The sequence below is a fragment of the Castor canadensis genome, chromosome 3, assembly GCF_047511655.1.
Source record: "Castor canadensis chromosome 3, mCasCan1.hap1v2, whole genome shotgun sequence".
Classification (NCBI taxonomy): domain Eukaryota; kingdom Metazoa; phylum Chordata; class Mammalia; order Rodentia; family Castoridae; genus Castor; species Castor canadensis.
The window spans coordinates 187,442,845-187,455,654 of record NC_133388.1 but is presented as its reverse complement, the minus strand read 5'-3'; the positions used below and the strand labels follow the sequence as shown (position 1 = coordinate 187,455,654).

The window sequence follows — 12,810 nt, the reverse complement described above, 5'->3', positions numbered from 1 at the left end:
GTGTTCATGGAGTTCATGGTCCAGTGAGGAACCCATGGGAGTAAACGGTGAAAGTACCTGTTGTTATTGTCAGGGTAGCCATGTTGCCAGATACTGTGGAAATGCTGGAACATAGTGTCAGGCACAGGCCTTCACAGAGGAGCAGAGGTTGGTCTTAATGAGTCATTTCCCAGGAGAAATGAGCAAGGCAAGAGGAATCAAGGCACATATGCACATAAATACTAATGATGTCCTAGACATGTGTTCAGAGTTTGCATTCCAGGACTTTCAAGAGTCTCCAGATTTGTTAGAGGCATGGTTCAAGTGGTAGCGTGCCTGCCTAGCAAGCATAAAGCCCTGAGTTAAAACCGTGGTACTGCAAAAAAAAGAATCTCTGATTTATCAAGAAGGACTTCCCTCAATTAATACTACATCAAAAGTCACAGGTTTCCAGCTGAGTGTGGTGGCACAGGCCTGTCATCCCAGTTACACAGGAGGCATTAAGAAGACTACAGTCTGAGTCTGGTCCTAGGCAAAAAGCAAAATTCTACCTAAAAAAATAACTGAAGCAAAAAAAAGTGTATTTGGGTGCAGCTTAAGTGGTAGAACACCTGCCTAGCAAGTGTTAGGTCCTGAGTTCAAATTTGAGCACCACAGGTGTCCTATTTAGACTTTTCATGCCACAAATTAATCTTTCCAAATCTTACTGAGCTTTGATCCTCTGGGTTTATTTCTGTTTAGTTTATAGTGCCTCTGTATCCATATTGTAGAGACTCAGTCATTCTCAAATTTACCAAATTTCTGTTCTTTTGGCATGAAAATCATGACTTTCTTAGGTTTCCTCAACAGGGAGACTGGCACCTGGCCTGCCTTTCTCATCTCCAGTGTCGGTGGAGTGGAGGCCTCCTCACTAAGAAAAAATTTGTTACCATTTACAAAAGTCAGTGCCTGTGCATCAGTAAGCTGGGAGCAGAAGGGCCTTTCACAGATGTGGTCCTGAGCCATATATTGTGGGCCTCTTGCCCACAGCTGTCTGGAGGACAAAAATCACAATCTACCCTCACCAAAAATGACACTTCTGTATGACAAAGCTTTGGTGATCATTCACAAACAACCCCACGTGTTAATTCTGGAAACATCAATGTTGTTATTTGTGTGGTTGTGTACCTGTGTGTGAGGCAGACACATCTGCCAGTGCAGGCCAGTAATGGACCAGTGTATGCACACATGCTATCACATAGAGCCAGGCTCTCATCAGCAGGTTAAACTTGCTCTAATCCTGGTGTTTGTGCTTCTTTGAGCCTGTCACCTGGCATTGTATAAAGGGCCTTGCTGGCATTGTATTCCACAAGCTAAGGACAGAAGTCAGACTTGCCACCACAGAAGCTACCATGTGATAGAAATGGGATAAGAATGCACTAGAGTTCACATTAGGGACTCTGCTATACCAAGAGACACAGCACATCCCCTCGTGAGGATGTGTCCCACACAATGGGAAAGACAGGCGAGGAAACAGAGACACTGGGAAACCCCTGGGCCAGAGGCAAACAGAGTCTCTGTGTTGGACTGGGGCCTTTTAAGCAGGTCCCAGGAAAGCAGAGCTTAAAAGATGACTAAGTATCAATACAAAGGAATAGAAGAAAGGATATTCTAGGAGGAGAGTAAGTGAAGGCTTGGACTGGATAGGAAATCACAGTCTGAGAACCAGCTAAACCTAATTCTGGCAAACAAGCCCTTTCTGGAGATGAATGGTGAGACCTAGGTAGCCAACAGGCTGGTCTTTCCTTCCTCTCAGCCTGTGTCTACACCAAAGCCCCAAGTCTCTCAGGAGAGGTGGGAGGTTCAGGGGAATGGAGAAGCCCTGGAAAGATGGGCCCCAGAAGGATGCTGCAGGCACCAGGGAGATGCAGTCTAGGAGTCCGATCTCCTCTGTGCCTTACTGGTGGCCAATCTAACTCCTGCCTTTAGCTTATGGCACACAGTGCCTTTGAGGTGCTGAGTGCCTCAGTTTCTCTGACTGCAAAATAGGAGAGCCCTCATGAAGGTTAAGCGAGAAGGACACGTAAAACACAGGACCCAGGACATAGAGGCATTCAGTGAATGTTAGCTCCTGCTGCTGCATTAGCTCCTAATGTTTTGCTAGATAGCCAGTTGGTGGACCACCACATGTATCAGAAAATGGCATTAATGTCCAGAGGCTGCTCTAACACGGGCCACAAACTTGGTATCCTACAGAAATCTATTCTCTCAGCTCTGGAGGCTGCAAGTCCAAAGTCCTGCAGGGCTGTGCTCCCTTCCAACAGTCTAGGGTGAGGATCTACTCTTTGCATTGCTCAGCTTCTAGTGATTCCAGACATCTTTGGTTTATGACCACACCACTCCTATCTGCTTCCCTGGTTCCTTGCCACCTTCTCTCTGTGCTCTCAAAACTCTCTGCCTCTCTTACAAGGATACCTGACATTGTATAAAGGGCCTGCCTGAAATTCTTATGGCAGTCTCTTCAGCTCAAGATCCTTAACTACATTGGTATAGACCCTTTTCCTAATATGTCACATGTACAGATTTCAGGGATTAGATCTTATGCCTTTAGGTGGCTATTTTCTGCCTGTCCTTGCTTATTCTTTGGCCCCCAAAGATTCACACACATCCCACATGCAAAGTACACAAAGTCTCAGCCCCATCTTGGTCCTTGTTCTTTGTAGTCCATAAGAGAGGAAGCCAGCAAGCCACACAAACAGCATTGTCCTCACCTCATAACCTGTCTGCTGCATGATATCCTTGTCCCTCAGCCAAGAAGAGGCTTCCACCTGTCATGTTTTGAACGTTGTACCCTTGGAGGCTTCTCTCACCACATTCATAGTTTTGGACTCAGGGCATCTGGTGTTCAGCTCATTTTTGGAGCAGCCATGACTGACAGGCCCTGCCTCCACTCATGTTCCCACTGTGCTTTATGGTGAATATTAGTCCCACCCAGTCCTCCATGCTAGACTTAAGGAGGAAGTCGAAAGCAATTTGAGAAGGAGATAGAGCTTGAGTTTGGCCTTGAAGATGAGTAGAACAAACTGGAGGAACCAAACAAGACAGAAGACATTGAGACACCTGCAAGAATGAGGACTAAGAGTGTAACTTCCAGTGCATCTACTTCACAGAATACCACACTTCCTTCCTGATAAAGGCTCTGTCTTGCCACCTCTTAAATTCTACTTTGTATCTTCATAAGTTTTTTATGCAGAGCCAGGCATGGAGGAGCCTGCTTGTAGTCCCAGGTACTTGGGAAGTGGAGACAAGGCTGTTCCAGGCAAAAATTAGGTAGACCTGTTTCAAAAATAAGGCAGAGGTGGTGGTACATGCATGTAATTCCAGCTACTTGGAAGGAGGAGACAGGAGGATTGCAGTTTAAGGCCCACTCAGGCAAAAATTAATGAGACCCTATCTCAAAAGCAAGCCAAGCATGGTAATGCACATCTGTAATCCTTGCTACTCAGGAGGCAGAGGTAGGAGGATCATGGTTCAAGGCAAGCCCAGGCAAAGTTAGCACAAGACCTTATCTGAAAAAAAAAAAACAAACTAAAAACAAAAGGACTAGGGTCAAGTAGTAGAGCACTTGCCTAGCAAGTGTGAGGCCCTGAGTTAAATCACCAGTACCACAAAAAATAAATAAGTACATTCTTAATGCAGGTTTATGGTCCATAAGAAAAAAGAAAATGAGAGTTCATTATTTAGAACCTTTAAATAAAAACTCCGAATGTGATATTTTATAAGGTTAACACTTACAAGTGCCCTCACAGGGTGACAGGCATGGGATTAAACACTTTGCAGGCATTAACTCAACCTCGTCCTTGACCACAGTCCACAGAGCAGGACCTATTACCTTGACTGAAAGGACGCTAGGCTCAGGTTAATTAACTTGGCCCAGTTCTCACAGCTGGTACCCGAGGGGATTGGATTTGTCTCCACCCGTGCTGATTTCCCACATCCCTCACCCTGTCCACACAGCTGCCTTCTGCAAGTGACAGCTCTGGGCTCAAAGAAGGCGGGCAGTGAGTCCACTTCCTGTCCTTCCTCTCCTTCCTCTCCATAGTTGTTTCTGTGCCTACGAAGCTGAGACATGGAAAAAGTACTCCTCTTGGCAAAGATAACCCAGGATGCAGTGCAGGACACCCAGGCAGGGAGGCCACTTCAGGTTTCTTCCCTACCAGAACTACAATGTCCTCAGTGCCCAGGAGAGCCTAGCCATTGCAGTCCTGATGCCCACCAGCCATCTGTCACAGGAGACAGCTAAGGCTTCTGGTAGGAAAACAAGCCAGAGGGCAGTTTTGAGTTGTATGAGGACTTTATGATGTCTGAAGTGACATTGTATTGGCATGTTTAATTACATGCTTTCAAACAGACCAACACATATCTTAACACACACTAAATAGTAAGGAAACGAACACTAAGATTCCACCTCACCCCTGTCAGAATAGCCATCATTAGAAACACCACCAACAACAGGTGTTGGCGAGGATGCAGGGATAAAGGAACCCTCTTACACTGTTGGTGGGAATGTAAATGAGTACAACCACTCTGGAAAAAAATTTGGAGGCTACTTAAAAAGCTAAACATTGATCTACCATTTGATCCAGCAATACCACTCTTGGGGATATACCCAAAAGACTGTGACACAGGTTACTCCAGAGGCACCTGCACACCCATGTTTATTGCGGCACTATTCACAATAGCCAAGTTATGGAAACAGCCAAGATGCCCCACCACTGACAAATGGATTAAGAAAATGTGGTATCTATACACAATGGAATTTTATGCAGCCATGAAGAAGAACGAAATGTTACCATTCGCTGGTAAATGGATGGAATTGGAGAACATCGTTCCGAGTGAGGTTATCCTGGCCCAAAAGACCAAAAATCGTATGTTCTCCCTCATATGTGGACATTAGATCAAGGGCAAACACAACAAGGGAATTGGACTTTGATCACAAGATAAAAGCGAGAGCATACAAGGGAGGGGTGAGGATAGGTAAGACACCCAAAAAACTAGATAGCTTTTGTTGCCCTCAGTGCAGAGAACTAAAGCAGATACTTTAAAGCAACTGAGGCCAATAGGAAAAGGGGAACAGGTACTAGAGAAAAGGTTAGATCAAGAAGAATTAACCTAGAAGGTAACACACATGCACAGGAAATCAATGTGAGTCAATGCCCTGTATAGCTATCCTTATCTCAACCAGCAAAACCCCTTGTTCCTTCCTATTATTGCTTATACTCTCTCTACAACAAAATTAGAGATAAGGGCAAAATAGTTTCTGCCGGGTATCAAGGGGGTGGGGGGTAGAGGGAGGGAGCGGGGGGGGGGGGGCGCTGGGAGAAATGACCCAAACATTGTATGCACATATGAATAAAAAAATAATAATAATAAAAATAAATAGTAAGGAAATGAGTACAAAGGTGAGAGTGAAGATAGGAAAGTAACCTGAAGTCCAGGTGTGTGATCTCGGCATCCATGAGATCAGGTCATATGCTGTGGTGAAAGTGGACTACTCTAAGCGTATCACAGGAGTTTGTGCTATGTGTAAGATTAACCCTGATCTCACACTTGAGATTCTTGGAATTAATACTTGAGAGCAATTCCCCAGGGACCTTCATCCTTCAGCATTTAGAGAAGTTTCTGCAGTGTACATCACAGGATCAAGCATTCCAGAAGCCCAAGTTCTGATCCACATTCCACCAGTTCCTGCATAATTGACCTCCAGCAGTCATAGTTCATCCTTGGCCACTGGACTGTAATATATTTTTAATGTAGAACAGATAATTTTTTGGCAGTACTAGGATTTGAACTCATAGCCTTGCACTTGCTCTGCCACTTGATCCACACCTTTAGCCCTTTTTTGCTTTAGTTATTGTTCAAGTAGGGTACGTGTTTTTGCACAGAGCCAGTTTCCACCAAAATCCTTCTGCCCTATAGCCTCCTGCATAGCTGGGTGATGGGCACGTGCCACCAAGCCTGGTTGTTGGTTGAGATGGAGTCTCCAACCATAATCCTCCCAGTTTCCACATCCTGAGTAACTGGAATTATAGGCATTGAGCCACTGCCCAGCCTACCTCAAATAATTTTTTTCATACCTTTTTTTAAGTTAAGTCCTCATAACCAACCTGTAAGACAAGTTTTACTGTTGAGGAAATTGAAGCACAGAGAAGTTGAATGACTTGCATAAGATCACAAATGGAGTAACTTCAGAACTGGAATTTGAACCCTCTTCTGACTCCAAGACCATACACACTCACTGCTCCAGAAGACTCTTGGCGCCTGCATGCTGCTCAGTACTGAGCTGGCACCCACAACTCTCATTCTGCAGCATCTGAGCTGCATAAGTGGCCATGTTCTTGCCCACAATTTCTTGCCTGCCCAACATCTGTCTCCAGCTGTCTTACACACATCTGTGTGACCTACCAAGGACCTTTTCCAAGCACAGAGGAAAAAGAATTGAGCTACTTCCATATTTTTACTCCTCTTTCTCCTCTTTTTAGTACTATCATATTTTCAGAATTTTTTTCAAAGCCACGTTTTTATTCCCCAGCACAGCAGGACACCTTTGCTTAGCTCAGAATGACAGGGTTGGTGTCAATCTGCCACAGATGGCTTCCCACCAGGTGTGAGAAATCACACTGTGGCAGAGAAGTTGAGGAGCCAGTGCTGTTGGTACTACCTTTCTGCAGCAGGTACCTATTGGTCCTCTGTGCCACATCATTCTAGAAAGCCAGGTCATAAAGGTGAGGAAGAAGTTGCCGTTCACTGAGTGCATCCACATCATTTCTGTCACATCCATCCGAAAGCTATGGAAAGTCATTAGCACTTGTGTCATGCTTCCCATAGACCAGCCTCGTGCTCCACAAGCCACAGTTCATTCTCTTTCATGCTCATGCCCGTCTAGTGTAGCAGGTGTAGTCATCATTCCTGTTGTATAGATGAGGAGATGGAGGCTTGGCAGAACCAGCAATGTCCTCCAAGTCCATACCCCTAGGTCAGTGGTACCGGTGAAATCAAGCCCCGGCTTGTCTGTCTTCAAAACTTCACCCTAAGCAGTCCCCAGAAGGAGAAGGTCAGTCTGCCAGGGAAGACTTCTCAGAAAGTGACTTGGGAGAGATGTTCTTTGAATATTTTGTAGGAATTCCCCAACAGTGGGAACAGGTAGGCATAGGGGAAAGAACAAAGGGCAAAGTTACAGAGGCATCAAAACAGAGTCTAATGAAGAATGGCAGATCGCCTTGAGTTGCCAAAGAAGGAAATTATTTTCTTCTTTCTTTTTTAGTGTATATAAATTATGCAAAGGGGTTTGATTCTGATGTTGCCATACATACATATTATGTACCTTGACCAAATTTGCTGTTCTATTACTCTCTATCTCCCCTCCCCACCCCCTTTTTAAAACAGTTTTTATCAAGTTTCAGTGTTCTGTTTTCCTACCCGCACTTTTGATCATGTTCACCTCACACATATACACTAGAGAGGGAGATAAAATCGGGACTGTGGACATTTGGGCCTGTGGGCGTGAGCCGTGGCCCCTGCCATCATGACTCAGCCATGTGACAACAGAGAACGATCACAGTGGAGCCAGGGGATTCAGCCTGCTGGTAGCCAGTTCACTCATGCACACTGGGTTAGCAATCACTGACTCTCCCCAGCTGCTTCACGTTGGGCAAGTTACTTTACACCTCTGCATTTTTCTTCTTGTATAAAATGGCGGAGGTAACTCCATTATTTCTCTTGAGCGTAATACCTTGCTCATGGTAGTTGCTGTGATTCGTGTTACTCTTGGGACGTGATGATGGGAGCAGAGCACATAGATTTGTGGTCAGGACTCTTAGGCACATCACTTAGCCTATAGCCTTTTATACATTTAGCCTCATTTGCTGATCTTTAAAAAGGGGGTGCCAGTCTTTCATGTTGTGAAACCCAGACAGAGGTGAAAGTGTTGTCTGGGCAACCGTTGGTGCGATTGAGTGAGGAGCAGTTGGGTTCTTCCCTTATCCCAGTTCCTCCAGGCATCCCCAGCCCTGCCCTGCACTCCTCCTCTGTGGATTGGTCACAGAAAAATCCACTGGTATTCTAAGCAGTGTTTTGACCTTCTCCTGGACAAAGCACATGTCCATCCACCTGTGTGCCTCTGGTTTTGCCATTGTCCCACTAGAAAGTTCTACCTGTGTAAGCACCATGTCCTCTGAGGAAGACAGTCCCTATCCTCTCTTACCACTTGGATTTTAGGCACTAATTTCCTCTTCATTTTCTTAATGGCTAACCGACTCTGTTCATTTCATTCTGCATTATTAAATAGTTCCTACATGTCGGTCTCCCAAGCCAGATTTGCTTGTGCCTGCTGCTCCACATTTCATGCCTTGTGCAGGGCAGGTGCTTCATCAGTGTTACCATTCGAATAAACGGTGAGTCAGCGAATAGTTGAGGTGAGGACCTGTTATCATCACTGGCACTGTCCCCACTCATGCCCACACTGAGCTAGGCATGTCATCTGATCTGGTTACCAAAGGACATTTTCTCAGCATGGCAACCTCTGGGCAAACTTGATGTCTTACTGGATTTTTCTGCGCTCCCAAGCCAAGAACCAGATCCTGAACTCCTGGGAAATGATCAAGTTCCTATGATCACAGAGGCCCTGTTAAGGGCTCATCTCCTCGACATACTCCTTGACTGGCGATAAAAGCATCCTCAAAGCCAAAACAGGGCTTAGTTTTGTTGTGCATTAATGCCAGAAATGCATATTCTTCTGACTTAAGTCTTTCAAATGCCTTTCTTAAACCCAGGGAGTACCAGTCTGCTAAAGCCATGTGTCCCTATATCATATCTGTGTCTGAAGATGCAACTCTCAACTTTTGATTTTCCTCATAGGTTCAACTTTTTGATTTTCCTTGTAGGTAATGATGTGGGTCCATCATCTTCAAGTAAGACCACGAACAAGTTTGAGGGACTGTCTCAGCAGTCAAGGTGAGCTGCCCTAGTGCTTCCTCTCCTGTGGACAGGGTTATAGAAGTGGGTTTTAGCTGTTTTCCTGGTGTTACTCAAAGTGTGGTCACCTGACTGTGGTTTATAATGAGAAACTGAAAGTCCACGCTGGGTTTGCATCAGCACCTTGCTCCTGGGCCATAATAAAGCAGCTTTGCCAAGTGCAGCTCTGTAACTGTACAGCTCTCTCCATGCAGTGACAGTGGAGCTCACCCCTGCCCTGATGGCTAGAGTCAGTCCTACAGCAGTCTGAACCAACTCCCATCAGAACAAGCCTGTGTGTTTATTCTTGATTTTAATTCAGTAATTTTCTTTTGTGACTTTCCCTCTTGTCCTCCCCACCCCCCACCCTCACTGAAGCAGGGTGCTTTGGGAGTTCTACTTACAGAAGTATTTACCAAGCCCCGCCCCAAAGGATTTTCTCTAGAGGTGCAACTGGGATCAGGCACAGAGCCACTTCCAGACCCAGAACCTCCAGGAGAAAGAATCAGCTGGGTGCAGGGGAAGGGGCTGCTTTGCAGAGTTTATCAAAGATTAAAAAACAAACTTTTTTTTTTTTTTTTGCATTACTGAGGCTTTAACTGAGGACTTTGTGCTTGCTAGGCAAGTGTTCTACCACTTTAGCCATGCCTCCTGCAGTCCTTTTTGTTTTTTTGTTTTTTTTTTTAAGATAGGGTCTTATAGTTTTTACCAAGGGCTGGTCTCTGACAGTTGTCCTCCTAACTGCCAACTACATAGCTGAAATTATAGGTCTGCACCACCATGCCCAACCCTAAACCTTATTTCTTTTAATGTCACTGTCTTAATCTCTATAGCCCTGTGGTATAGGTCTAGTTAACATCATCCTCAGTTTCTTGGATAAGGAATCTGAGGTGCCCAGAGCAATTCAGTGGCAGCATGGCTGTCAGAGCTGGCTGGCTGTACTTTGTGCCCCAGGCCTTCCTCACCCTCGGCCTACCTTCATTCTCACTCGGTCCTTTGGGGTATCCCATAAAGCAGCAGTTCTGTGGTCTTCCAGAACAGAGAGAGTGGCACACAGAAAGCACTCGTAAAATGTTTTGCCCTGGATCAGTGTGCTTATCACCTGAGCCACTGGGTGATGCGTTCAGTTTTCGACCCCCTCACCTACCCACACGTGTGCACACTACGTGGACAGCACCACAAGCGTTGTGTTTATTTCCTATGGGAAACAGCCCAGGCACACGCAGTATTGGTCCAGGGGCTTCTGTGTAAGGACTCTGAACCTCTAGGCTTTAGCCTTAGAAACGTGCCCGGGAGTGACAGTGAGTCATGCTCACACCAGTGGTAGACAGCTGAGCCTCTGGGAAAATGTGAGGCAAGACAGTAGAAAAACACAGTCCAAAAATGCTGGAAGTGGTCCAGGAGAGTGGCTCAAGGATTAGCAAGCATTAGACCCTGAGTTCAAACCCCAGTAGCACCAAAAAAAAAAAGGTTAGAAACAAAGTGTCTCACATTCACTGTTTCTCATTTAGTGCTGGCTTCCCAGCAGTGTTGCCCTCCAGTCCCCCAGGGTAGGAGGATTGCCAGAGATCTAGGCAAGAGCAGGCAAACCCAGGGTACCCAGGGACCAGGCAGAAGAAGGAAGCATATGTCTCATTATCTCCCCGTGATCCTTGTGGTTGTTTTTTCCTTTCCCTTTAAATGCAGTGAAGATGACAAAGAGCCAACTCTTGGGACATCAGAGGCCCGAGTTCATGGCTCAGACCCTTGGGTGCACAGCTCCTGGAGCTTCTGAGGACTGTCCCCGAGGGAAGCCACGGTGTCCAGCTGATATATGCCTTATTTGACTGTTCAAACCACATGGTGCAGATTTCTATTCCAGGGACTGGGGTGTTTTTTCCCCTACTCATTTACATGTCCTCCAAAAGGAGGCCACAGGCAGGGCAAGCCTGTAAGCCTGAGAACCCGAGCCCTCTGTTTGGTGTGGAGGAGGAAGAAAGGGTTTGGGGGCCCACGGTGCTGACTTTCCACTTCCATCACTGACTGGCCTGGGGACCTTCTGCCAGTCACTGACACTCCACCCACCTCAATTTCCTTATCCGAAAATGCGGGAACAAGGGCTGCTTTGGGATAACTTGAGATGAGGTACTTCTGTGCACTACATCAGGAACACAGCATGCAGAGTGCCAGGTGCTGTCACACACGGTATTCCCTGTGGGAAGGACTGGACTGTTTTTCTTTGTCATTAATGGGTACTTTTTTGTCCTCACACTTCCTGTATCCTTCTCTAGCCAGACAACTGAAAAAAAGAAAATATACTGTAATCTTTTGCTTAAGAAATTTTAAAAGGATCCTTTAAATAATTCTGTAAATGCCTTTGGCTCATTTGAATAATAGATCACTATTGATACATTTCAGCACTTTTTGATCCTAAATGATTGTTATTTATTAATTAGCACCAGTTCTGCAAAGACTGCCCTTGGCCCAAGAGTTCTTCCCAAACTACCTCAGAAAGGTAAGATTTGTCTTTCTCATGTTCCACATGTAACTAAAGTGTCACTGCATCTCGCAAGGGACAAAGGTCTTGTGTCTGTTGTTCCCTGATCTATCACAGGTGTCTAGAGCAGTATTGAGCGTGTACTTGTTAAATGAAAGCAAGTACAGTAAGCCTGCCTTACTCACAGACGGATTACATGCAGCTTTGACCAAGCATGGCCAAAAAAATAATAGTAGATCTTAAAAATCAAAAGAAATTTTAAAAGTAAATTGTAAATTCCCAAGCACACGTCACACAGCTCAGTTGACTCAGAGAAGCTCTCAGTCAATCCCACATAGTCCCAGTTATCATTGCTTGACTTTAAATCATTGTGATCTGCTGTTTCCCTGCTCTTTTTTTTTTTTTTTGGTGGTACTGGGGTTTGAACTCAGGGTTTCATGCTTGCTAAGCAGATGCTCTACCATGTAAGCCACACCCCCAGCCCTCGTTTTTGCCTAGGATGACCTCATTTTTGCCCTGGATGTCCTGGACTGCCATCCTCCTATTTTAAGCTTCCCAGCATCACTGGGATGACAGGAACATTGGCTACCACACTCAGCTATTTTATTCATTGAGATGGAGTCTCACAACCTTTTTTTGCCCAGGCTAGTCTAGAACTGTGATCTTCCGAACTCAGCCTCCTGTGTAGCTTGGGATGGCAGACGTGTCACGGCATGTAACTACTGGTTGAGATAGGGTCTCTTGAGGTTTTTGCTCGGGCTAGTCCAACCTCAATCCTCCCAATCTCAACCTCTCATGTAGCTAGGACTACAGGCAAGAGCTACTGGCGCTCAGCTTTCCTGCTCTTAGTTTTGTGAAATATGCCTCCCAAAGATTAAAGTCAAAGCTAATGTACTTAAGTGATAAAGTGAAAATTTTAGATCTGTTGAAAGACAGCATGTCTTTAGCATAAGCTGGGTGGCATTAAGAGAAAAATGGCGAAACATCTACAATATAGGACTGAACTCTATGCACCCTGAGTATCCATATTTTTTCCTCAACAACAGTCTCCTTGGAACCAAATACTCATAGATTTGAAATCTGTGAGTTACAAAACACTGTACTTGTCCTAAGAAAACAATACTTTCTCGGCAGACAGCCATGATCCCCAGGTGCCACCCTTTTCTCTCTTAGACACATGATCAGAGAAACTTAGGAGCCAGTCCCAGTTCATCCACTCAAGTTGTGACCTTGGGCAAGTGACCTGCATTCCTCAGTTGAGGAATGGGGAATCCTCTCAACTCAGTGAGATTTTGTAAGGACAGAATGAATTCATGGTTCAGAAAGCCCCTAAAAAATAGATGGCCAAAGGAATCCTCCTCTGG

At 45.4% G+C, this 12,810-nt stretch overlaps 1 protein-coding gene across 5 annotated transcripts in view; it reads left to right on the top strand.

Annotated features, from left to right (window-relative positions):
* The window catches only part of Asap1 (ArfGAP with SH3 domain, ankyrin repeat and PH domain 1), a 325,249-nt gene that overhangs the window by 300,514 nt on the left and 11,925 nt on the right, over positions 1-12,810 (top strand). For all 5 annotated transcript variants that reach the window (XM_074069229.1, XM_074069232.1, XM_074069228.1 and 2 more), the window contains 2 exons: positions 8,901-8,970; positions 11,406-11,464. In XM_074069229.1, the coding sequence (XP_073925330.1) occupies positions 8,901-8,970; positions 11,406-11,464 (129 nt within the window). The remainder of the gene's footprint in view (positions 1-8,900; positions 8,971-11,405; positions 11,465-12,810) is intronic.